Genomic DNA, 24,046 nt, shown 5'->3' with positions numbered 1-24,046 from the left:
TGTCTGCTGTTTTGAAATATTTTATTGGTGTTTGGAGAATTTTAAATTTATATGAGTTTTTAATTGTTGGATATTATTCTGTTCATAGTTGTGAAACATTTATTCTGCTTATTAGTATAGTTATACAATTATTTCTGTGTTGGGATCTATAGCTGCTTGGCTAGTTCTTTTTTCCTAATAGGAGGTGTATTGGTGTTTAGGGCCTGATTTAATATTTGTAGTGTTGCCTTTTCATAGGTAGGGTTGTTACTGTTTGAGTGCATTCCATAATACAAGTGTAGCTGTATGTGCATTACTGCAGATCCTGGGAGTATGTTAGGTCAGTTCTGTGTATGTGACCGAGGTGAGGTATTTTACTGTATCAGTCTTATTTATTGTATTTTCTCAAGGGGAAATGCATTAGTGATAAACTGCTGTCTTTTCATAAGTAGGGCTATTGAGCCTGGTAGTTGAAGTTTGAGTTGCCGTTACTGAGATGACCCTAGAACCAGAATATATTTTTTGTAAGGTGAGGTGTACGGGGAATGTCATAATTCTGCTTTACATCCATAATTGTGGGTCAGGGTGGTTCCTGTGGATGCAAACCGTACTTTTACATTTAGCCCTATGATGGCCATGTGTTCAGTGTGTCCCGACAGGAAAAAAGGTTGAGAACCACTATCCTAGACAATAGTTATTGCAGATCCTGCAGCTTTGGGGCACTTGAGCCTAGGTTCTTTTTTTTACCCTGGGCTAATTTCCCACTTCAAGGATTATATATGGGTTCTTCAGTTAGAGTGAAAGTAGGGGTTAAAGGGGCACTTAGAGAAGATAAGGCCATCGCGGAAAGATTAAATGATTTCTTTGCTTCAGTGTTTACTGAAGAGGATGTTGGGGAGGTACCCGTAATGGAGAAGGTTTTCATGGGTAATGATTCAGATGGACTGAATCAAATCACGGTGAACCTAGAAGATGTGGTAGGCCTGATTGACAAACTGAAGAGTAGTAAATCACCTGGACCGGATGGTATACACCCCAGAGTTCTGAAGGAATTACTAATAGGTCTGAAATGAAATTTCAGACCTATTAGTAAAAATTTGTAACTTATCATTAAAATCATCCATTGTACCTGAAGACTGGAGGATAGCAAATGTAACCCCAATATTTAAAAAGGGCTCCAGGGGCGATCCGGGAAACTACAGACCGGTTAGCCTGACTTCAGTGCCAGGAAAAAGTGGAAAGTGTTCTAAACATCAAAATCACAGAACATATAGAAAGACATGGTTTAATGGAACAAAGTCAGCATGGCTTTACCCAGGGCAAGTCTTGCCTCACAAATCTGCTTCACTTTTTTGAAGGAGTTAATAAACATGTGGATAAAGGTGAACCGGTAGATATAGTATACTTGGATTTTCAGAAGGCGTTTGACAAAGTTCCTCATGAGAGGCTTCTAGGAAAAGTAAAAAGTCATGGGATAGGTGGCGATGTCCTTTCGTGGATTGCAAACTGGCTAAAAGACAGGAAACAGAGTAGGATTAAATGGGCAATTTTCTCAGTGGAAGGGAGTGGACAGTGGAGTGCCTCAGGGATCTGTATTGGGACCCTTACTGTTCAATATATTTATAAATGATCTGGAAAGAAATACGACGAGTGAGATAATCAAATTTGCAGATGACACAAAATTGTTCAGAGTAGTTAAATCACAAGCAGATTGTGATAAATTGCAGGAAGACCTTGTGAGACTGGAAAATTGGGCATCCAAATGGCAGATGAAATTTAATGTGGATAAGTGCAAGGTGATGCATATAGGGAAAAATAACCCATGCTATAATTACACGATGTTGGGTTCCATATTAGGTGCTACAACCCAAGAAAGAGATCTAGGTGTCATAGTGGATAAAACATTGAAATCGTCGGTTCAGTGTGCTGCGGCAGTCAAAAAAGCAAACAGAATGTTGGGAATTATTAGAAAAGGAATGATGAATAAAACGGAAAATGTCATAATGCCTCTGTATCGCTCCATGGTGAGACCGCACCTTGAATACTGTGTACAATTCTGGTCGCCGCATCTCAAAAAAGATATAATTGCGATGGAGAAGGTACAGAGAAGGGCTACCAAAATGATAAGGGGAATGGAACAACTCCCCTATGAGGAAAGACTAAAGAGGTTAGGACTTTTCAGCTTGGAGAAGAGACGACTGAGGGGGGGATATGATAGAGGTGTTTAAAATCATGAGAGGTCTAGAACGGGTAGATGTGAATCGGTTATTTACTCTTTCGGATAGTAGAAAGACTTGGGGACACTCCATGAAGTTAGCATGGGGCACATTTAAAACTAATCGGAGAAAGTTCTTTTTTACTCAACGCACAATTAAACTCTGGAATTTGTTGCCAGAGAATGTGGTTCATGCAGTTAGTATAGCTGTGTTTAAAAAAGGTTTGGATAAGTTCTTGGAGGAGAAGTCCATTACCTGCTATTAAGTTCACTTAGAGAATAGCCACTGCCATTAGCAATGGTTACATGGAATAGACTTAGTTTTTGGGTACTTGCCAGGTTCTTATGGCCTGGATTGGCCACTGTTGGAGGCAGGATGCTGGGCTTGATGGACCCTTGGTCTGACCCAGTATGGCATTTTCTTATGTTCTTAGGGTTAGGGTGAGGATTCCACTGGTTTTGGTAATCTGTGTCCAACTGCATTCTTGTGGTCCAGCTTTTCTTTCCCCTTTTTGGAGTTTTCTATCTTGGATGCCTCCAAAAGCATTTCTCCATGTAGTCCTGATGTAGATGATTCTAAGGCTCCCCGCCACCACCTCTCTCAGCTCCGTCATCTGTTTCCTGAGTGAGTCGCCTTCAGGCATCTTCCTCATGAATCTGGTTCTTTGTGTGGATCAGGGTATATGTCTGGATAGAGGCAGAAATAATAACTGAGGCAGCAGTTTTGTTGTCTGTGTTTTCTAGCAATCCTTCTGCTCTTCTTAAGAACTTATAGGAAAATAAATAAGAAAAGAAACCTGCCATATTCCCTTCTTTTTACCTCACGTGGTTTACTTTTTGTGAAATCTAGCACCTATATGGGTTCTGTTTGTGTAGCCCAGTTTGCACACGTATATTTATAAGATATGGTGTAATGTATCTTGTTTATAAAGAGTGTGTGTGTTTGGGGCAGGGATTGTATCCCTTTGATTTGTAGCCTATAAATAATCATTTTGCCTTGGGTGCAAAAGATCAGACCAATTAAAAATAATTACCTGAAGGATTTATTATGACACTAAGTGCCCCCCTGGCTTAAAGGTTTTCACAAATGAATACATTTCTAAACTATATACTTGGGTTTCTCTGCAAACCAATGTATAGTTATTTGTGTAATCCAATTCCCTAATTATGAGTTAGTCTATATCATAAGAATAGGGGGGGGGGGGGTAAATGAGTAGGCAGGAAGGATTCCAAGGTAGGAAAAAAAGGTAGGAAATACCCAACAGCAAAGCAGCCCTTTCCCGCATAAACTAAGTTGTAATACTAATCCAGTAAATAGAAAAGCAATGCAAAAAAAATTCTTCTTTTCAAAAACACCTGAAAACAATGAAAAAATCTTTATCAAAATTGACACGGCACATAGAAATATATAGACATGACGGCAGAAATGGACCAAATGGGTCCATCCAGTCTACTCAGCATGCTTATGCCAGTATCTGCTGCACTATGCAGGTTACCCTCATGCTTATCAGTTTCCCAGACTATAAAAGTCAGGGCCTTCGAATGCTGTCCGAACCCAATTTCCCTTTACCCCTGCCGTGGAAGCAGAGAGCAATGATGGAGCTGCAGGTTTAATGATTAAGGGTAGTAAAAGCCGCATCAGCAAGTTACCCCCATGTTTGTTTCCCAAACCGTAAAAGTCGGGGCCCTCGTTGGATACTGTCTGAATCAATCCATTTCCCCTTTTCCACTGTCATTGAAGCAGAGAGCAATAATGAGTTGCATTAAGCCTTGATATTGTTATTTGTTAATTCCATCCTCTAGCTTTTAGGGATCCACAGTGTTTATCCTATGCCCATTTGAATTCCTTCACTGTTTTCGTCTTTACCTCGTCCGGATGGGCATTACAGGCATTCACCACCCTCTCCATGAATAAATATTTCCTGACATTGGTTCTGAGTCGTCCTCCCTGGAGTTTCATTTTATGACCTCTTGTTCTATTGATTTCTTTCCAACAGAATCAATACGGGGGGGGGGGGGGGGGGGGGGAATCCTCTATCTGTAATTCTGCCCCTGAAAGAATGGCAGATTGCCCTTGGCTTGGTGTAATTAAATTATAAATCAACAACAAAAGGGAGTGCAAAAAAAAAAACCTCACACATTACAATAGTCATACAGTAAGAGAGAGTGCTGTTACCCAAAGTAATAAGCAAAATCCAAGTATACGTGATTTTAAATGTTGGATGTCAGCAAGCAGGGATAATTTTAGGTCTTACTCTACAATCAAAACTTGATCAGGAGTAGACAACCCAGACCTCTCAATCATTCATCCCAGTGGAGAAGTATTAGCATTGTGGTAATAATTTTTTGGACTTTAAACACGCAAAACAGAAAATCACTTAAAATGGAGATACTTTCCCTATTGAACACGTTAAGTTAATGAAAAACTCTGACATTAGCTGATGTTTCGGTGAATTCCTGCATCAGCTTATCTCAAAAGCATGCTTCTGGCTGGATCACCCTTGAGACGGTTGTTGGGGTTTTTCATTTACTTAGCGTGGATAGTAGGGAAACATTTTCCATCTTAAGTTATTTTCTTTATGTGCAAGTTTAAAAAAAAAAAAAAACTCCAAAAATTACCACAATGCAAATATTTCTCCATCAGGATGAATGATTGAGAGGTCCTGGTTGTCTACTCCTGATTAAATTTTGACTGTAGAAGAAGACCTAAAATTATCCTGGCTTGGTGACATCCCACATTTAAATTGACATATTTTGCTTGTTACTTTGGGTAATAACACTCGCTTGCTGTATGAGTTAAACTGCCCTTTCCTAGGAAATAGTTAACTCTAACATCTAAGAATTTCTTTTAAATTGCCAAGACTTCAAGCTACCCTTTCAAACTTCTCAACCTAAAGGCAGAAAATAAACAAAAGGAGTCTCCTAATTGCAATTTAGCTATTTCCCTCTATAAACTAAACAGTTATATTAAACCTGTCAACAGAAAAGCTATGCAAAATAAAATTTCCCCTTTTCAAAAACTAAAAAGCAATGAAATATCCTTTTTCCAAAATTGTCACAGCACTTGAATCAATAGCCAGGAAAAATGTTTGTAATTCAGCTCCTGCAAGAATGGTAAATTTGTTTATAAAATGTATAGTGTGCTGATCGTCAAATATGTGGGACCCAAAATACTTACACACTTGTAGAATCCAATAGGACTATATAACATCATAATACAAAATCAAAATAAAATGAAACATAAAACCTACTATTAGTCTTAACTTGGTTATATTTTCTGACAGTATGTTCTACAGCGTAATTGTATGTTGACTTAAAACAAATCTGACTGTTTTTTTTCATCTGCTACCTGTAATTTCAGGAAGTGTTCCCTACCTAATCCTATTACCATTTGATAATGTAAATAAACATTCTGTAAAGTTCTATAAATCTCTCTCACATCCCCTCTGTCATCTCTTCTCCAAACTGAAGAGCCCTAAACTATCCTTTTCCTCATAAATGAGCCAATCCATTTCCTAACAAATTCAATCCCTTATTTAAATTCCTACCAAGAGTGCCCATCACTGAGGAGCACTTTGTACCATGATACGAGCAGAAGCCCTGTTAACATATGTTCAAGAAGAAAAAATCTGGGAAAAAAAATGGTTGACTATATTCATTCAAGGCATAGATATTACAAAGAATTACCGTATTTTTCGCTCCATAAGACGCACCTAGGATTCAGAGGGGGAAAATTAAAAAAAAAAAAAAAAAATTTGTGCTAAACCGGCTCCGTCCCCGGGCGTCTGTGCGTCTTATGGAGCAACTTAGGGGAGTGCATAACATTTTTTTTTTCCTCCCCATTTTATTTTCGGGTCTGGGGAGAGCCATTTCGGTCTATTCCCCAGATCAGAAAACTTTTGTCTTTCTAATTCTGAGGGCCCCCCCCCCCCCCCAAAAAAAACAACAAAAAACATCCCAACACTTTAAATTAACAACCCCCCACCCTCCTGACCCCTCCCCAAGATCTTCCAAATTAATTTACTACAGTCCCCAACCGGGGAGCGATCTCCTGGACTTGGGCCGTCGGCTGCCAGCAATTAAAATGGGGCCGACAGCCCTTTGCCCTTACTATGTCACTGGGGTCGACCAATGGCAGCGGTAGCCCCTGTGACATAGTAAGGGCAAAGGGCCGTCGGCGCCATTTTGATTACTGGCAGCCGACGGCCCTTTGCCCTTACTATGTCACAGGGGCTACCGCATCTTTCTCAGACTACAGAGCTTTTGCAAGGTTCATGTAAGGCATGACCATCCTATCAGGCCAAACCTTAAGGCAAATAAAGAATATACAGTTGTGCTCATAAGTTTTCATACCCCTGGCAGACTTTGTAAGATGTGTAACATTTTAAAAATGACCAGACAAAACATATCTGCTATTTTTAATGTTTCAAATTAAACTATTATACATCACAGAATAGCACAATCATTAAACCATAGCAGTAAAGGAAATAAAATGGTCCTTTTCAAAAGTTTGCATACCCTTAGTTCTTAATATCATGTATTGCCCCCTTTTAGCATCAATGACGGCTTGCAGTCTTCTGTGATAGTTGTGAATGAGGCCCTTTATTTTCTCATGTAGTAAAGCTTCCCATTCCTCTTGGCAAAAAGCCAAAAGATCCAGTAAATTGTTTCATTATCTAGCATGAGCTGCATGTTTGAATTCTCCCCCAAGTGGCTCAATGATGTTGAAGTTAGACTGTGATGGCAACTCCAGACCCTGCACTTTCTTCAGCTGCAGCTGTTGTAGGATGGACTTGGTTTTGTTTCAGATCATAGTCATGTTGGAAAGTCCCAGTTCACACCATGCTCATCTTCCTGTCTGGTGAATGCAAATTATTCTCCAATATTTTGTTAAGATGCTGCATTCTTTTTACCGTTAATTTCGACTGTATTCATTGGCTGCTGTAGCTCACACCCCAAAAGAGCTGAAAACCACCTCCATGATTCTTGATAGGTGTGCATCTCTTCATAGGCCTTGATGACGCATTTCCAAACATAGTGTTTATGGTTGTGACCATAAAGTTCAATTTTGGTGTCATCACTTCAAATTATTTTGTTCCAGAATTTTGAGTCTTCTCACAGGACAAGCAGGATGGTAGTCATCACATATGGGTGACATCATCAGGATGGACCCCAATCACGGAAAACGTCTGTCAAAGTTTCCAGAACTTTGACTGGCCCCTACTGGGCATGCCCAGCATGGCACTAACCCTGCAGCCAGCAGGGGTCCCCCTTCAGTCTCCTTTTTTCCACGCAGCAGTAGCCTCGCGGTAAAGGAGCTCTAAAGAGATTCCTGACAGGAATTTTTCTCACGGAATTATTAAAATTTAATTTGCCCCTCAGGGTCCCTCCTCTAACTTTTATCAGACCGCAGTACTCCGGTAAGTTTTTACCCGTTTTCAGTCGATTACCGTCGAGTTTGGCCCTTGCAGCCTACTGGCCGTTGACTGTACAGCGGCTCGATTTTTTCCATGGCCATGGCGTCGGGGTTCTGTCGGTGCCCGGGACTGTACCCGCACCATGTCTATCACAGACCCCCATAAAGTCTGTGTAATGTGTCTAGGACGCGAGCATGTCTTGACCTGCACCAAATGTGCTCTAATGACACCAAAGGGTCGCAAGGCCAGAATGGCGAAGATGGAATTTCTCTTCCATGCTCAAACCCCGACTCCGTCCATTGCATCGACGTCGTCAGAGCTAGCACTGTCAACTTCGCGCCAGCATCGACCACTGGCCGGTGACCGCCTGGCATCGACGACTTTTCGGCCATCGACACCCTCTTCTCCCCCTTAGGACCGAGGGGATCGCAGGGACAAACATTGCCATCGACACCGTAAGTCTCGGACCATCGAGGGAGCGAAATCATCGACCTTGCCAGCGTCCGAGCCACTGTCGAAGAAACCCCGTCCAGAAAAGGCACGGAACGTTTCTGCGACTGGGTCACCGAGGCAGCCCTCACCCGACAGGGGATCGGGAGCCGCGACTCCGCCTTTAACGGTGGTCCCTCCCGCTATGCCTCTGCCTCCCTCTTCTGCTCCGGAGCCGGGGCTGCTTGCTCCAGGTCTCTGAGAAGAACTGGACCGGATGGTTCAGGAGGCTGTCGACAAGGCGATGCAATGACTTCGGGTTCCTCCAGCACAGACACCGGCACCGCTTGCGGAACCGATCATCGACCCGATTCCAGCAGCACTGGCACCGCTGCTCTCCAGGATGGAAGCGCTTATGGCTTCTTTTCTACCGATGGATCCTGGGTCTCCGATGGCTCCAGTGCCCTCCTCACTTAGTGTCATCGGGAGGAGAAACACCGTTCCGCATCCCTCCATCGGGAGTTCTGCCTCAGCCATCGATCCAACCATCGGTGTTGAATCGTCCATCGGCGCCACCGTGCCATCCATCAATGCCTGCGCCGGTGCCTTCGATGCCGTCATCGGTGCCTCCGATAATTCCTTCGGAGCCTAGACCGGGACCTTCAGGTATTCCACCACCCTACAGGGACACGTGCTGATCTATATGATACCTGGGCTGATGATTCCTCGACAGACACCAATGATTTACCTTCACCACCTTCACCCACTGAAAGTAGGAAGCGTTCTCCTCCAGAGGACCTCTCCTTTATAAACTTTGTGAAACAAATGTCTGAATTGGTTCCCTTCCAATTACAGACTGAACAGGATGATAGGCACCAGATGATGGAGTTGCTCCAATTCCTGGATGCTCCCAAGGTAATCACCTCTATTCCCATCCATCAGGTCCTTCTGGATCTCCTTAAGAAGAACTGGGAACGTCCTGGCTCCATTGCTCCAGTACACAGGAAAGCTGACACTACTTATTTGGTGCAGTCAGCTCCAGGTTTTCAGAAATCACAACTGGATCACTACTCTGTCGTGGTGGAATCTGCACAGAAGAGAGCGAAGAGGTCAAAGCTTCACTCTTCTGTTCCCCCTGGCAAGGAACAGAAGTTCCTAGATACCATTGGTCGCCGAGTCTTCCAAGGGTCAATGCTCATCTCCCGAATTGCCGCCTATCAGCTTTATATGACGCAATATAACAGGGTCATTTTTAAGCAGATACAGGACTTCTCGGACTCCCTGCCTCAGCAATTTTTTTTAAAATTTTTTATTTATGCATTTTCACAAACAAATTCACTTGTTACACAAATCAGATACAATGGAAATTTTACATTAATGAATCATAAGCTGTACATCATTTGATCTGATAATCTGAGAAAGAAATAATTCAGAAGGATAGGTAACATAAAAAGAGTGCGATTTAAAAAGGAAATAGAATAGCAGGGTGTAACCCCTGCTTCCTGTAACAATTGAATATTGAGAGTCTGCTGGCATATATTATTTGCATCAAAAATACCATTACAGCAAATTATTGAGTGTGGGAGTCAAGGAAGACATGCAGTTGTGAAATTTCAAAGAATACATATTTTTGATTCAGATGGTTGATCTCACATTTACAAGGAAATTTTAAATCCCCCTTTGTGCACCCCTTCGTGCATCCCCTAGTTTTAATATTCCCCTTGTTATCTTTATTCCCTTGTTAACAATTTCTACTTTATAATTGTTTTACATTTCTGACAAAGGTAATGTATGCTTTTTAATATAATTTGTTGATTGTTCTATGTAACGCTCACAGACGAAGTTAAGTTTTTATTGTAAACCGGTGTGATTTGTATTTTATACAGGAATGTCGGTATATAAAAGTTAAAAATAAATAAATAAAATAAATTTTCCCTCCTATAGCTTCTATCTCAGTTCTCAAATTAATAAACTTCCTTCTCCTCTCTTGAGTTACCCTAGAAAAATCTGGATAAATCCAGATTTTTTCACCATGGAACAGCAATAGTCTATTTCTCATATACAGTCTGAAGACTGTCTCTCTATCTGAGGCAAAAGTAAAAGAAATATGTAAAGTAGCCCTATCTTAAACTAGTTCTAGATGTCCACGGACTACGGTATTCACTTCACTCTCAATTTTTCCAAGCAATCCTTCTGAGAGCAGGCCAAAGGTAAAAGTAGTAAATTACTTGATTACTCACTTTTAGATATTCCAATCTCTTGTAGCACAGTCCGTCAACTTGATACAACGTTTGTCCCGACAAAGCCGTGCGCCGAAGTTGGCTTCGCGCCGTAGGGGGGGGGGCCGGTTTTTAAACCTTACCGGTCCCCACTGATGACGTCGGGAACCAGGAAGTTCTCTGCCCCGACTGGGCGGGAGGACATCCCTCTCACCCACGCTGGCTCCGACAGACAGGTGCAAAGAGAAAAGCAAATCTCCAGCTGGGCTAGAAGGGATCCCGCCTCTCGACAGCTCCAAAGTAGGGTAGGTAATAATTTCCCGTCAGCCTCCTGCCTCAGCAATTTCAAGAACAATTACAAACCCTAGTAAACAAGGGTTTTGAGGCAGGCAAGCATGAGATCAGAACATCTTATGACATCTTTGATACTTCTACTAGAGTATCTGCAGCTGCTATTTCGGTGAGACGGTGGGCCTGGCTCAAGTCTTCTGACCTTCGCCCGGAAGTACAAGACAGGTTATCCAACCTGCCGTGTGTCAGAGATAATCTGTTTGGCGAACAGATTCAACGGATGGTGGCAGAACTAAAGGACCATCATGACACACTAAGACAGCTCTCTCTGATGCCTTCCGACTTCTCTTCAAAACAGCCCTTCAGAAAAGACTCTAAGAAGTCCTCCTTCCACCCGAAGAAGTCTTACCTGCCACCAACCAGATCCCATGCCACGAGACCTTATCAAAAACCGCAGTCTCGTCAAACACGTAAACAAAAGCCACAAGCAGCTCCTCAAGTTTTTGACTTCCTGCTTCAAGTTTTTGACTTCCATCTAGAGAGCAGCAGCCAGATTCCTCTGCCTCACATACCAGTGGGAGGTCGATTTTGCCACTTCCACAACATATGGCACTCTATCACCTCCGACCAATGGGTATTGGCAATAATTGCTCAGGGTTACCATCTGAACTTTCTCTCCATGCCACCGGACTCCCCACCTCTACCGATGTGGAGAACATCCAATCACTCCATTCTTCTGGATCAAGAGGTCTCCCTCCTTCTCCAGTCCAAAGCAGTAGAACCCATGCCATACTCTCAGCACGGCCTAGGGTTCTATTCCCGGTACTTTCTAATCCCCAAAAAATCGGGTGGCGTCCGTCCTATTCTGGACCTACGTGCCCTCAAGTACCTCCAGCGAGAAAAGATCGATGGTCACCTTGGGCTCACTTCTACCTCTTCTACAAAGAGGAGACTGGTTCTGCTCTCTGGACCTCCAGGACGCATACACCCATAGTGCGATAACTCCAGCTCAACGCAAATACCTGAGGTTTCTAGTAGGCCCCAAGCACTATCAATATCGAGTGCTTCCATTCGGCCTAGCATCTGCGCCACGAGTCTTTACAAAATGCCTCGTAGTCGTCACAGCCTTACCCCTACCTGGACAATTGGTTAATCAGGGCTCCCACTCAGCAAGCTGCTCTGTCGTCCCTCAATCTGCCTCGACAAAGAGCACTGACTCTTGCGTCTCTTGCTCACCAGCTGCAGTCTCAGCACTCTGCGACTGCACGTCAATTTCTCGTCCTCCTGGGACACATGGCGTCCTCGGTCCATGTCTCAACAATGACCCGCTTGGCCATGAGACTCATGCACTGGACTCTGAGGTCTCAATGGACTCAATCCATTCAGTCTCTGTCGACCGTTGTCCACGTCACCGACTCACTCCGTCTGTCTCTCGCCTGGTGGAAAAATCAGATCAATCTCCTCCAGGGCTTGCCCTTCCAGGCTCCAGACCCTCAAATCACTCTCACCACCGACTCTTCCAACCTCTGTTGGGGAGCCCACATGGCCGATCTGCAGACACAAGTATCTTGATCTCCAGAGGGAAGTCAAACACCAAATAAATTTCCTGGAACTTCGAGCAATCAGATATGCTCTCAGGGCATTTCAGGATCGCCTCTCAAATCAAGTCATCCTGCTTCAGATGGACAACCAGGTGGCCATGTGGTACATCAACAAGCAGGGAGGCACGGGCTCCTTCCTTCTGCGTCAGGAAGCTGTGCAGATTTGGGAGGAAGCTCTCTCCCATTGGATGTACCTCAAGGCCACCTGGTTGCTGGGAGTGGACAATGTGTTTGTAGACAAGCTGAGTCGAGTCTTCCAGCCACACGAGTGGTCTCTCATCCTCTCTGTAGCGACCTCAATCTTTCGCCAATGGGGATAACCCCAGACAGACCTCTTTGCATCCCCTCAGAACCACAAAGTGGACAATTACTGCTCCCTCATTCGGAGCGAGCGCTCTCAGCCCAGAGATGCATTCTCCCTCTCGTGGGCAACCGGTCTGCTCTATGCATTCCCTCCACTTCCTCTTCTTTCGAAGACCTTCGTGAAGCTACGTCAGGACAAAGGAACCATGATCCTGATAGCACCTCACTGGCCACGCCAAGTGTGGTTTCCCATACTCCAGGATCTCTCCATTCGCAGGCACATTCCCTTGGGAACGGACCCGCTTCTGATCACTCAAAACGACGGATGCCTACGCCGTCCCAATTTTCAGGCCTTGTCCCTGATGGCATGGATGTTGAAAGGTTAATCCTTCAACCACTGAACCTTTCAGATTCAGTTTCTCGTGTCCTGATTGCTTCACAGAAGCCTTCCACAAGAAAATCTTATTCCTATAAATAGAAAAGGTACACATCATGGTGCACTTTGCAGTCCCTTGATCTCTTTTCCTGTCCAATCCCAAGGTTTTTGGACTATCTCTGGCATTTGTCAGAGTCTGGTCTAAAAACCTCTTCCATCAGAATGCATGTCATTGCGGTAGCCGCTTTCCATAAAGGTGTCTGGGATGTCCCTATATCAGTACAAACCCTCGTAACACGATTTTTAAAGGGCTTGCTCCATATCAAGCCACCTTTACGTCCTCCGGCCCCTTCTTGGGACCTTAACCTGGTTCTTGGTTGGCTCATGAAACCACCATTCGAGCCTCTTCATTCCTGTGACCTAAAATATCTCACATGGAAAGTGATTTTCCTTTTAGCTATCACTTCAGCTCGCAGGGTTAGTGAGTTACAGGCCCTAGTTACCTATCCGCCTTACACTAAACTCCTGCAGGACCGGGGGGTACTCCGCACCTCCCCTAAGTTTTTACCCAAGGTAGTTTCGGAGTTTCACATTAATCAATCCATCATACTACCTACCTTTTTTCCCAGGCCCCATTCCAATCCAGGGGAACAGGCTCTGCATACCCTTGACTGTAAACGGGCTCTAGCTTTCTATCTAGACCGTACACTTCCCCACAGGAAGAGCACTCAGTTATTTGTCTCTTTCCATCCCAACAAATTAGGGCAACCTGTGGGTAAGCAGACTCTCTCCTCCTGGTTGGCGGACTGCATATCTTTTTGCTACCAGCAAGCAGGCATTCCTTTTCAAGACCGTGTTAAAGCACACTCTGTGAGGGCCATGGCGACTTCAGTAGCACACCTACGATCAGTGCCGCTTCCTGACATTTGCAGGGCTGCCACCTGGAGCTCTCTCCATACCTTAGCAGCCCACTATTGCTTGGACAAAGCCGCAAGACAAGATTCCATCTTCAACCAATCTGTCCTGTGTAACCTATTTCCAACGTGACGTACCAACACCCTTCCGCCTGCCCGGTGGGGTTCAGGATGCCCTCTACCAAATTCCACCCCAGTTGTTGTGCCTATTGCATGCCTTTGGGTACATTTGGTGCATGTTCGGACATCCTCAGCTCGGTACTCACCCATATGTGAGGACTACCATCCTGCTTGTCCTGTGAGAAAGCAAGTGTTGCTTACCTGTAACAGGTGTTCTCACAGGACAGCAGGATGTTAGTCCCCACGAAACCCGCCCGCCGCCCTGTGGTATTGGGTTCGTAACGTTTTGTTTTATTTTTTGGCACTGCCTGTAGCTATCAAATAAGACTGAAGGGGGACCCCTGCTGGCTACAGGGTTAGTGTCATGCTGGGCATGCCCAGTAGGGGCCAGTCACAGTTCTGGAAACTTTGATAGGTTTCCATGATTGGGCTCCATCCTGATGATGTCACCCATATGTGAGGACTAACATCCTGCTGTCCTGTGAGAACACCTGTTACAGGTAAGCAACACTTGCTATCTTTTTAAAATGCTAAATATCTTACAAATTCTGCCAGGTTTATGTAAACTTATGAATCCAGCTGTATATTTGTTTGTGTGAAATTGAGATTTATGCAATTGCAGATCAGGTTGCTTTTAGAAATACAAGCTTTTCCCCAGTCATAGAAAACTTTCACGGTAAGTCATTCCAACTCCAGATTCACTAAATTATTGTCCTTTGTCTAGAATTGTCGTCTTAAACAGAGAAATGGAGTTGGCCAACCAATTTTTTTGGACAGAAATGTTGTATTGAACCAAATCAAACATTGGGGTCTATTTGTCATGTTAAACGCATTTTGATTTTATATACTGAATGGCCCTCATCTTTTATTTTTCATTGTGTTCTGTTAAATTAAGATTAGTGTGATTATGTAAAATAGTAATAATCTTTCCTTTGTTTCATACAGTAAATGAGTTTTTAGTCTCGGAGGGCCCTATCCTGCTGGGGATGCGAATAAAACATCTTCTCAAAATAAAGCAAGTAAGCCAAGCAACTGCATTGGCAAAGCTGTGTGCAGACCACCAAGAGACCAATTTAAAAGGCAGTTTTACACAGCTCTACCTTGTCTGTCTTTGTGCAGCATCACCAAATATAAAACTCATGGAAACGGTAAGCAAAAATACTATATTCTGTCTTCTTCCTTTCCTGACAGACCTGTAGCTATCTCATCTAATATTGTGGTCCCTTGACTCCCGTCATGATGGGTGACTGTACAAATAAAGAGTACATCTGAAGCACGCCAAACAATTATTGACTTTATTCTCATGGTTTTCTCCCAGTGTTCTGAACTAAATCATATCTAAAAGTATAGTATTGCATTTATCTGTCGATAAGCAGGGTAAATTAGCCATGATCTGTGGGTTACCTCATACAGTGGTACTAAACAGATCTCTCTTTCCAAGCTAATAGTGTTTTGAGCTCTGCTAAGCATGGGTGGAAGTTCCTGTGTAGGTGTTGCCTCAGTCTCCTCAGTTTGTTTTTGTCCACGCGTTGCATGGACAGTTCTGTCTCTGTTTTCTCTTTAGTCTTCAATTTTCTCAAGAGACACTGTTTTTGTGACCTACAGCCTCGTGGCATTTTGTGTAAAAAAAAAAAAATTAAAAAATTCTGAAAAGTTAATTTGAATCTTCTGGAACTTGGCTTTGAGAAAGGTCATAAGTAGCTTTAAATCATTTAACTATAGGAAAAATCATGTCCATCACATGTCGATGCACAGCATGTAGCAGGATGCCTCCACGCACTCAAAAATCCTGAGCAGTGAAAATTGCAAGCCCCCACACCTCTGGACAGGAAACAGAGTAGGATTAAATGGGCAATTTTCTCAGTGGAAGGGAGTGGACAGTGGAGTGCCTCAGGGATCTGTATTGGGACCCTTACTGTTCAATATATTTATAAATGATCTGGAAAGAAATACGACGAGTGAGATAATCAAATTTGCAGATGACACAAAATTGTTCAGAGTAGTTAAATCACAAGCAGATTGTGATAAATTGCAGGAAGACCTTGTGAGACTGGAAAATTGGGCATCCAAATGGCAGATGAAATTTAATGTGGATAAGTGCAAGGTGATGCATATAGGGAAAAATAACCCATGCTATAATTACACAATGTTGGGTTCCATATTAGGTGCTACAACCCAAGAAAGAGATCTAGGTGTCATAGTGGATAACACATTGAAATCGTCGGTACAGTGTGCTGCGGCAGTCAAAAAAGCAAACAGAATGTTGGGAATTATTAGAAAAGGAATGGTGAATAAAACGGAAAATGTCATAATGCCTCTGTATCGCTCCATGGTGAGACAGCACCTTGAATACTGTGTACAATTCTGGTCGCCGCATCTCAAAAAAGATATAATTGTGATGGAGAAGGTACAGAGAAGGGCTACCAAAATGATAAGGGGAATAGAACAACTCCCCTATGAGGAAAGACTAAAGAGGTTAGGACTTTTCAGCTTGGAGAAGAGACGACTGAGGGGGGATATGATAGAGGTGTTTAAAATCATGAGAGGTCTAGAACGGGTAGATGTGAATCGGTTATTTACTCTTTCGGATTGGGGCACTCCATGAAGTTAGCATGGGGCACTCCAAGAAGTTAGCATGGGGCACATTTAAAACTAATCTGAGAAAGTTCTTTTTTACTCAACGCACAATTAAACTCTGGAATTTGTTGCCAGAGAATGTGGTTAGTGCAGTTAGTATAGCTGTGTTTAAAAAAGGATTGGATAAGTTCTTGGAGGAGAAGTCCATTACCTGCTATTAAGTTCACTTAGAGAATAGCCACTGCCATTAGCAGTGGTTACATGGAATAGACTTAGTTTTTGGGTACTTGCCAGGTTCTTATGGCCTGGATTGGCCACTGTTGGAAACAGGATGCTGGGCTTGATGGACCCTTGGTCTGACCCAGTATGGCATTTTCTTATGTTCTTATGTTTCCTCTAGAAGCAACCATAGCAAATCCTTGTGCAGCGGTTCATCCCACCGCGACAACAGGATTGGACAGCCCTAGGTGCATCAAGCCTTAAACAGCCTAGCTCCACTGAGTCGGTCAGATTGCCTGCCAAGGCAAAGCACAGAGAGTCATTGATGAACTTGGTGCATTCTGCCCCAGTGCCATTCAAAATGAAAAAAGACGCGATACAGTATCCAGCGAAATCTGTTCTCTGAAAGAAGCATTGAAGTAATCTGAGCAGGAGATGCATCGGGGTGCCCAGTGCGCCAGTGCACTCAGCACACCTCATACATGGTGCATCAAAAGAGCCAGCATGAAAAAGCAAAAAAGGTTTTCGATGCACTAGCCCTTCTTTGGTGCATTGGTCATCGAAGCATACATTCATGCAGGCTGCTTAATACCTCAGCGCATTTGATGCAGAAGGAGTTGGAAATCCTTCCTGTTAGTTCTGATGAAGGCACCACATCTCTCTCTCTCTCATCTCTCCACCACGTCATGATGCGCAAAACACGCTGAACAACCAGTTTTGTTTCTGGTCCTAGCAGTGCAGAGAGTACACTTTGGCTGCTGCCTCCCATCACTAGGGCCCCGCTGGTTTCCCAGCTGCTATCCCAGGGCTTTCACCTGCAATCTCCAGAGCCAGTTTGTTCTGTTCTATCCTTGGCGTTGAATCCACTGCCTGCAGCAGAACGGGAGTCTGTTTTGGTCTCTGATGAAGATGTCTCTCCATTGACACCTGCCCAGAGGTCGCAGCAAGCAATGGACAAATAACACACTGTTCGCAGTTTCTTCTTTCTTTGTACCAGAACAGTTGACCTTCCTGCCAGCCTTGCCCCATCCTGCCATTCTCATCACTGCCAACATCTTTATCCTCTGAATGTTTACATTCTGCCTCCGATAAGCAGCCTCCACTCGTCTCAGTTCCCTCCACATTGCAGAGCCCTTGAGCTTTGTCGCATTCCTCATAGTCCAATATAATTTATCTAGGGGAGTCCCCCCAGCAGCTTCACCGGTATTCCTTCTGAATTGCCTCCGGAACCCCTGGACAACACCTCACCTCAGAAGACCTAACATACTTAAGTTTGTGGATAAGATGGGCATGGCACTTAATGTTGTGGAACGCGAGGACCTGGATTCCAGGTCAGAAGTCATGGGCATCCTAAAGATCTTGGATAGTCAACCCGAGCCATCTGCATTTCCCACCCATACATTATTAGACATGGTCTTAATGAAAATGTAGGGAATACTGTAGTTGGGCGTCACCACTGCCCGAAAGTTAGATTTAAAATCACCAAGCCATTATGTAGTACAACTTACACACAACTCCATAGTAGTGGAGTTCACCCGCAAAAAAGACCCACCTTAACTTCGACACTTTGCCTGGGAAGGATCATCAAATTTTAGATTACTTTGTCGAGGTTTTCCAGGGCACAATACTCACAGCACGAATCACATAAAACCACTTTTACGTGTTCAGTACACTTATGATTGCATCCAAAAACTGAAACCCTTCATTTGTTTGAAAACTGAAGACCTGGCTCCCCTTCATGATTTACCGGTGGTTATTCATCACCTTATCCACTCTATACATGAATCTTTGCACCCACAGCTCACACTTCAACTGCATCCATTGGTGCTCACCACAGGGCATGTTAAAAGCAAGTAGCATTCAGGAAGGTGTACTTGAAAAGCTGGCTGACTTACCCTGCCTTAGAAACAATCTGTTCACTGAAAAATTGTGGGGAACTGTATCCCAAATCAAAGAACAGAACGTAACAGTCCAGTCTTTGTCCATTGCAACAGAACCGCATCCCTCTAGCAGAAGAGCATACTTGCATATGAACGATCTTAGTGTCCCAGCCAGTCTTATCAGTCATACCAGCAAAACCTCCTGACACTTCTTCCTATACAGTGCCAGCAGACCCAACCAGCACCAGGAAGGGGTTGCCCAAGAGTGCTGTCAGCAAAAAAAAAAACAGCCTCACAATAGCCAAAAGCAAAACTGGGTCAATTCTTTTGATGAGACAGGTACTTGCGACAGCATCCAGTGTGTGTGGTGGTGGTGGTGGGGGGGGGGGGGGGGGGGCAGAATTCAATCATTTATAATTTTCTAGCACCAAATAATATCACAGGACAAGTGGTTTGAAAAACTGTCCAGCACGGGTATCTCAATTTCAAACGACAACTGGTAATTCCTCAAACCGCTATTCTACCATCTGACCCTGCACACCTTCCCCTCTTGTGATAGAACAACAGCAGTTAGCACAGAGGGCAATCGGAAAGTGCCTCCCACGCAGCATGGCTGGGGATTCTACTCCCAATATTTCCTAATATTCAAAATGTCTGGGCCTTCGACTCATACTACACATTCAGTATCTCATTCAGCACCTTCATTGGGAGAAATTCAAAATGACCTCAATGAGCACTATTCTTCCCTTAACTAAGCACATTCCTATACACCCTTCTTTTTGGTGTTGCCTCTGTTTCAAGGTGGATACAGTACACTATCAATACTTTTGACTGCCGCCCCCCCCCCCCCCCCCTAGTTTTCACAAAATGCCTTGCAGTGGCCCACTTATGCCGACAGGGGATTCAAGTGTTTCCATATTTGGACAACTGTTTCCTAGAATACCCGGTAAGGGACAATCTTCGGAAAGATTTATAGACAGTGGTAGAGACCCTGCAGTCCCTAGGGCTCTTCATAAACTTCGAGAAGTCGATTCTAGTACCCACTCAGCATTTGCAATTCACTGGAGCCATCATAGACTCAGAGCAGGTGTGTGTGTTCTTTCCTTCAGATAGAGCAGCCACATTAACCAGGATTGCCAACTCTTCACTGACCTCCCTGACCATAACAGCACTCAGTCTTCTAGTGCTTTTGGGTTACCAGTGACAATTCACATGGTTCCTTTGACATGCTTACACATGTTGCCTACTGAGCCTTATACATAAATTCAATACATGGCTCAAAACTTAGTGTAAGGAACAAAGTTTTGGATATATTGGAGGCTGGGGCAATTTATGGAACAGAAAAGGACTCTTGTCAAAAATGATTTACATCTGTCTGTGGCAGGAAGAGGGATACTAAGGGATAAATTCATATCCTATGCCATAAGGCATTTAAACTAAATATCAGGGGTGGCAGGACATTGGAATGTCGCCCCCCCAAAAACAAAAAATCAAATTCAAAAACAAAGGAAATGGGTGGAGAGGATAACAAAAGTCAACTGAATAAGGCGATAAACAAGTCCAAGATAAGAAATAAACTGAATGAGAGACACTGGAAAGCTATGAGCACAAATGCTCGTAGTCTGGGCAATAAAATCCCAGACCTGCAAGCCCTAATGGTGGAGGCAGATTTGGGACATTGTTGCTGTTACGGGGAGACTAGGTTAATGGAATCTCACAACTGGGATATGGCCATTCCAGGGTATAACTTGTTGAGGAAAGGACAGAGAGGACAGAAAAGGGGGAGGAGTAGCTCTTTGAAAACAATATCCAAGCAACTGAACTGCAAGGAATAGGGGCTAGTGAAGAAGTATTATGGACCGTCGTTTAAAAAAAAAAAAAAAAGAAGAAAAAAGTATAGAGCATCCATTTTTAATGGAGTGGTGTAGAGGCCTCGGACTCAAATGGAAGTATTAGACTGAGAGCTGGTAGACGACATCCAAAAGGTTGGAAGGAAGGGAGAAGTGTTGATTGGAGATTTTAATCTGCGGGACATAGACTGGAGGATCCCTTCTGCAGAATGTAACAGAAGTAGAAAATTAGTGGATGCCCTGCAAGGGGCTCTGTTCAAACAAATGGTTATGGAACCCATGAGAGAGGGAGTTATTCTAGACTTAGTGCTCACAAATGGGGATAGTGTCTCAAATGTCCAAGTGGGGGGTTCACCTCAGCACCAGCGATCATCAAACAGTATAGTTTGATATTGCAAATAGAGTATAGAGAAGTCACACAAAGACCCGAGTTTTGAACTTAAAAAATACGGACTTTGTTGAAATGGGAAAATTCCTGGAGGTAGAACTTGAAGACTGGAAGAAGTGGAGCAACTGTGGGACAAACTAAAAGGAGAAGTTTCAAAGGCGACTAATCTATGTGTTAGAAAAGTAAACAAAAGCAGGAGAAATAAGAACTGTTATAAGAACTTACAAAGGATCACTTCAAGTACCTCCAGCCAAAACTACCAGACACATCACGCTTAGAGATCGGGCCTTCTCCACAGCTGGTCCAACTTTATGGAACTCCATTCCCCCGGATCTTAGAATGGAACCCAGCATCTCAACATTCAAGAAAAGACTCAAGACGTGGCTGTTCACGCAGGCCTTTGCTAACTCCAACATTACTTAACTCCCTTCAATCAACATACTTCGCTAGTAATAGCATTAATAGCCACCCCTTATAATGTTATTATATATATTTATAATTATCTGATCTTCATTTTCCTTCTTACTCCAAGTTATTGATTCCCTGTTACATGTAACTGCTTTTCTGCACTATTGTTCAAATTGTAAAGTTTATTTTAATTGCACCCCTGTTTCTTGTGAACCAGCATGATGGGACTATCGTCTTGAATGTTGGTATATAAAAAAACTTAAATAAATAAATAAATAAGAAACCTATCTGGTTCTCAAGAGGTGACAGATATAATAAAAACAGAAACAGCATTCAAGAAATATAGAAGATCCCAGAAAGAGGAACACAAGGAAGAATATCTGCTTAAGCTAGGGAGACGAAGAAAGGAATCAGGAAAGCAAAAGGTCACGTGGAAGAAAGGATTGCCAAAGAGGTAAAGAGATGACAAAAGATTTTTCAGATACATCAGAGAGTGGTCCGAAGTGGTATAGTGAAACTGAAAGTTGAGAAGGATTAATGTGTGGAAGGAGACAAAAGGCCGGAGATATTGAACAAATACTTCAGTTCGGTGTTCACTAAGGAAGACCCTGAGGAGGACAGTCGCTAGTTAACAAGGCTGTAGATGGGTGTGAAGTGGACGAAACCCAGTTTACGGAAGAGAATGTATGGGAAGAGCTAGGAAAACTTAAAGTGGACAAAGCCATGGGACCTGATGAGATTCATCCTAGGATACTGAAGGAACTTAGAGATGTGCTGGTAAGTCTGCTGAGTGACCTGTTCAATAGATCGCTGGTAACGGGAGTGGGTGCCGAAAGACTGAAGAAGAGCAGTGGTGGTCCCGCTTCACAAGAGTGGGAGCAGAGAGGAGACTGGAAATTTCAGGCCGATTAGCCTCAACATCAGTGGTGGGCAAGTTAATGGTGACTCTGCTGAAGGAAAGGTTAGTGAACTACCTACAATTTGGTGGGTTGTTCGATCCGAGACAGCATGGGTTCACCAGAGGAAGGTCCTGTCAGACTAATCTCGTTGATTTCTTTGGGTGGCTAGAGAATTGGATCAGGGAAGAGAGCTCGATGTGATTTACTTGGATTTTAGTAAAGCCTTTGATACTACATAGAAGACTCATGAACAAAACGCGAAACTTGGAGTGGGTGCCAAGGTTGTGGTGTGGATTACTAACAGGTTGACGGATAGAAGACAGCATGTGATGGTAAATGGAACCTACTCTGAAGAAAGAATGGCATTAAGTGAAGTGCTGCAGGAATTCGGTGTTGGGATCGGTTCTGTTCAAAATCTTTGTGAGCAACATTGCGGAAGGGATAGAAGGTAAAGCTTGTCTATTTGCTGATGATACTAAGATCTGCAAAAGAGTGGACAAGCTGGAAGGAATGGAGAGAATGAGACTAGATTTAAGGAAGCTTGAAGAGTTGTCAGATATGGCAATTGGGATTTAATGCTAAGAAGTGCAGAGTCATGCATCTGAGGTGCGGCAATCCAAAAGAACTGTATGAGATTGGGGGGAGGTGAAGGGCTGCTGTGCTTGGAGCAGGAGAGAGACCTTGGGGGTGATGGTGTCTAGCGATCTGAAGATGGTGAAGCAATGTGACAAGGCAATAGCTAAAGCCAGAAGAATGCTGGGCTGCATAAAGAGAGGAATATCTAATGAGAAAAAGGAAGTGATGATCCCCTTGTACAGGTCCTTGGTGTGGCTTCACCTGGAGTACTCTCTTCAGTTCTGGAGACCGTTTCTCAAAAGGGACAGAGACAGGATGGAGGCGGTCCAGAGAAGGGTGACGAAAATGATGGGAGGTCTCCATCAAATGACTTATGAGGAGAGGTTGAAGGACCTAAATATATGCACTAGAGGATATGATACAGACCTTCAGCTATTTGAAGGGTTTTAATGATGCACAATCAGCATCAAACCTTTTCCGTAGGAAGGAGATCAGTAGAACTAGGGGCCACGAGATGAAACTCCAGGGGGAATGACTCAGAATCAGGAAATATTTCTTCATGGAGAGGGTGGTGGATGCCTGGAATGCCCTTCTGGACAAAAACGGTGAAAGATTTCAAAAGGGCATGGGATAAGCACTGTGGATCCCTAAAGGCTAGAGAGAGGAAATGGGAGTAGTTTCCTGGTGTGGCAGTTACTACCCTTAACCAATAAGCCTTCATACTGATGATGCAACTCCATCTTTGCTCTCTGCTTTAACGGCAGGGGTTAAAGAGGAAAAGAGAAATTGGATTCAGACAACAACCAGCAAGGAAATTGAACTGTACAATCTGTAATAACAAATAAGTAAGGGGTAACTTGCTTGATATGGCGGTTACTACCCTGATACTACTCTTGTGATGCAACTCCAACATTGCTCTCTGCTTCAATGACAGGGGGTGGAAAGAAAATTGGACTCAAACAGTAACCAACAAGAGCCTTGACCTTAGCAGTATGGGAGACTGATAAGTATGGGAGCTTGCTGGTCAGACTGGATGGGCCATTTGGTCCTTTTCTGCCATCATTTCTATGTTTCTGTGTTTACATTGGGACTATACCCAGCTTTTACAACCCCTCCGTACTACTGTCTGTCTCACACCAAATAGATTGGAAATTAATTGGTGGTTACAACCAGCAAGCGTTCACATGAGAATACAGTTTCAACCAGTCTCTTACCAAGTCATATTGGTCACAGATGCCTCAACTTGGGGTTGGAGAACTCACACTTGATCGTACAGAATGCAAGATGTTTGGTCCCCTCAAGAACACTATCTTCAATCTTCTGGGATGCCATGTGCCAAATAAATTACCAAGTTTTATATTAACAAGCAGGGAGGAACTGGATCT

At 43.6% G+C, this 24,046-nt stretch overlaps 1 protein-coding gene across 3 annotated transcripts in view; it reads left to right on the top strand.

Moving 5' to 3' along the window:
* Positions 1-24,046, top strand: part of ZNF292 (zinc finger protein 292) — a 520,431-nt gene that overhangs the window by 241,937 nt on the left and 254,448 nt on the right. For all 3 annotated transcript variants that reach the window (XM_029595467.1, XM_029595468.1, XM_029595469.1), the window contains exon 5: positions 14,810-15,012. In XM_029595467.1, the coding sequence (XP_029451327.1) occupies positions 14,810-15,012 (203 nt within the window). The remainder of the gene's footprint in view (positions 1-14,809; positions 15,013-24,046) is intronic.

The sequence above is a fragment of the Rhinatrema bivittatum genome, chromosome 3, assembly GCF_901001135.1.
Source record: "Rhinatrema bivittatum chromosome 3, aRhiBiv1.1, whole genome shotgun sequence".
NCBI lineage: Eukaryota > Metazoa > Chordata > Amphibia > Gymnophiona > Rhinatrematidae > Rhinatrema > Rhinatrema bivittatum.
Note: the sequence above shows the minus strand (reverse complement) of the source record. Positions and strands in the feature narration are given on the sequence as shown.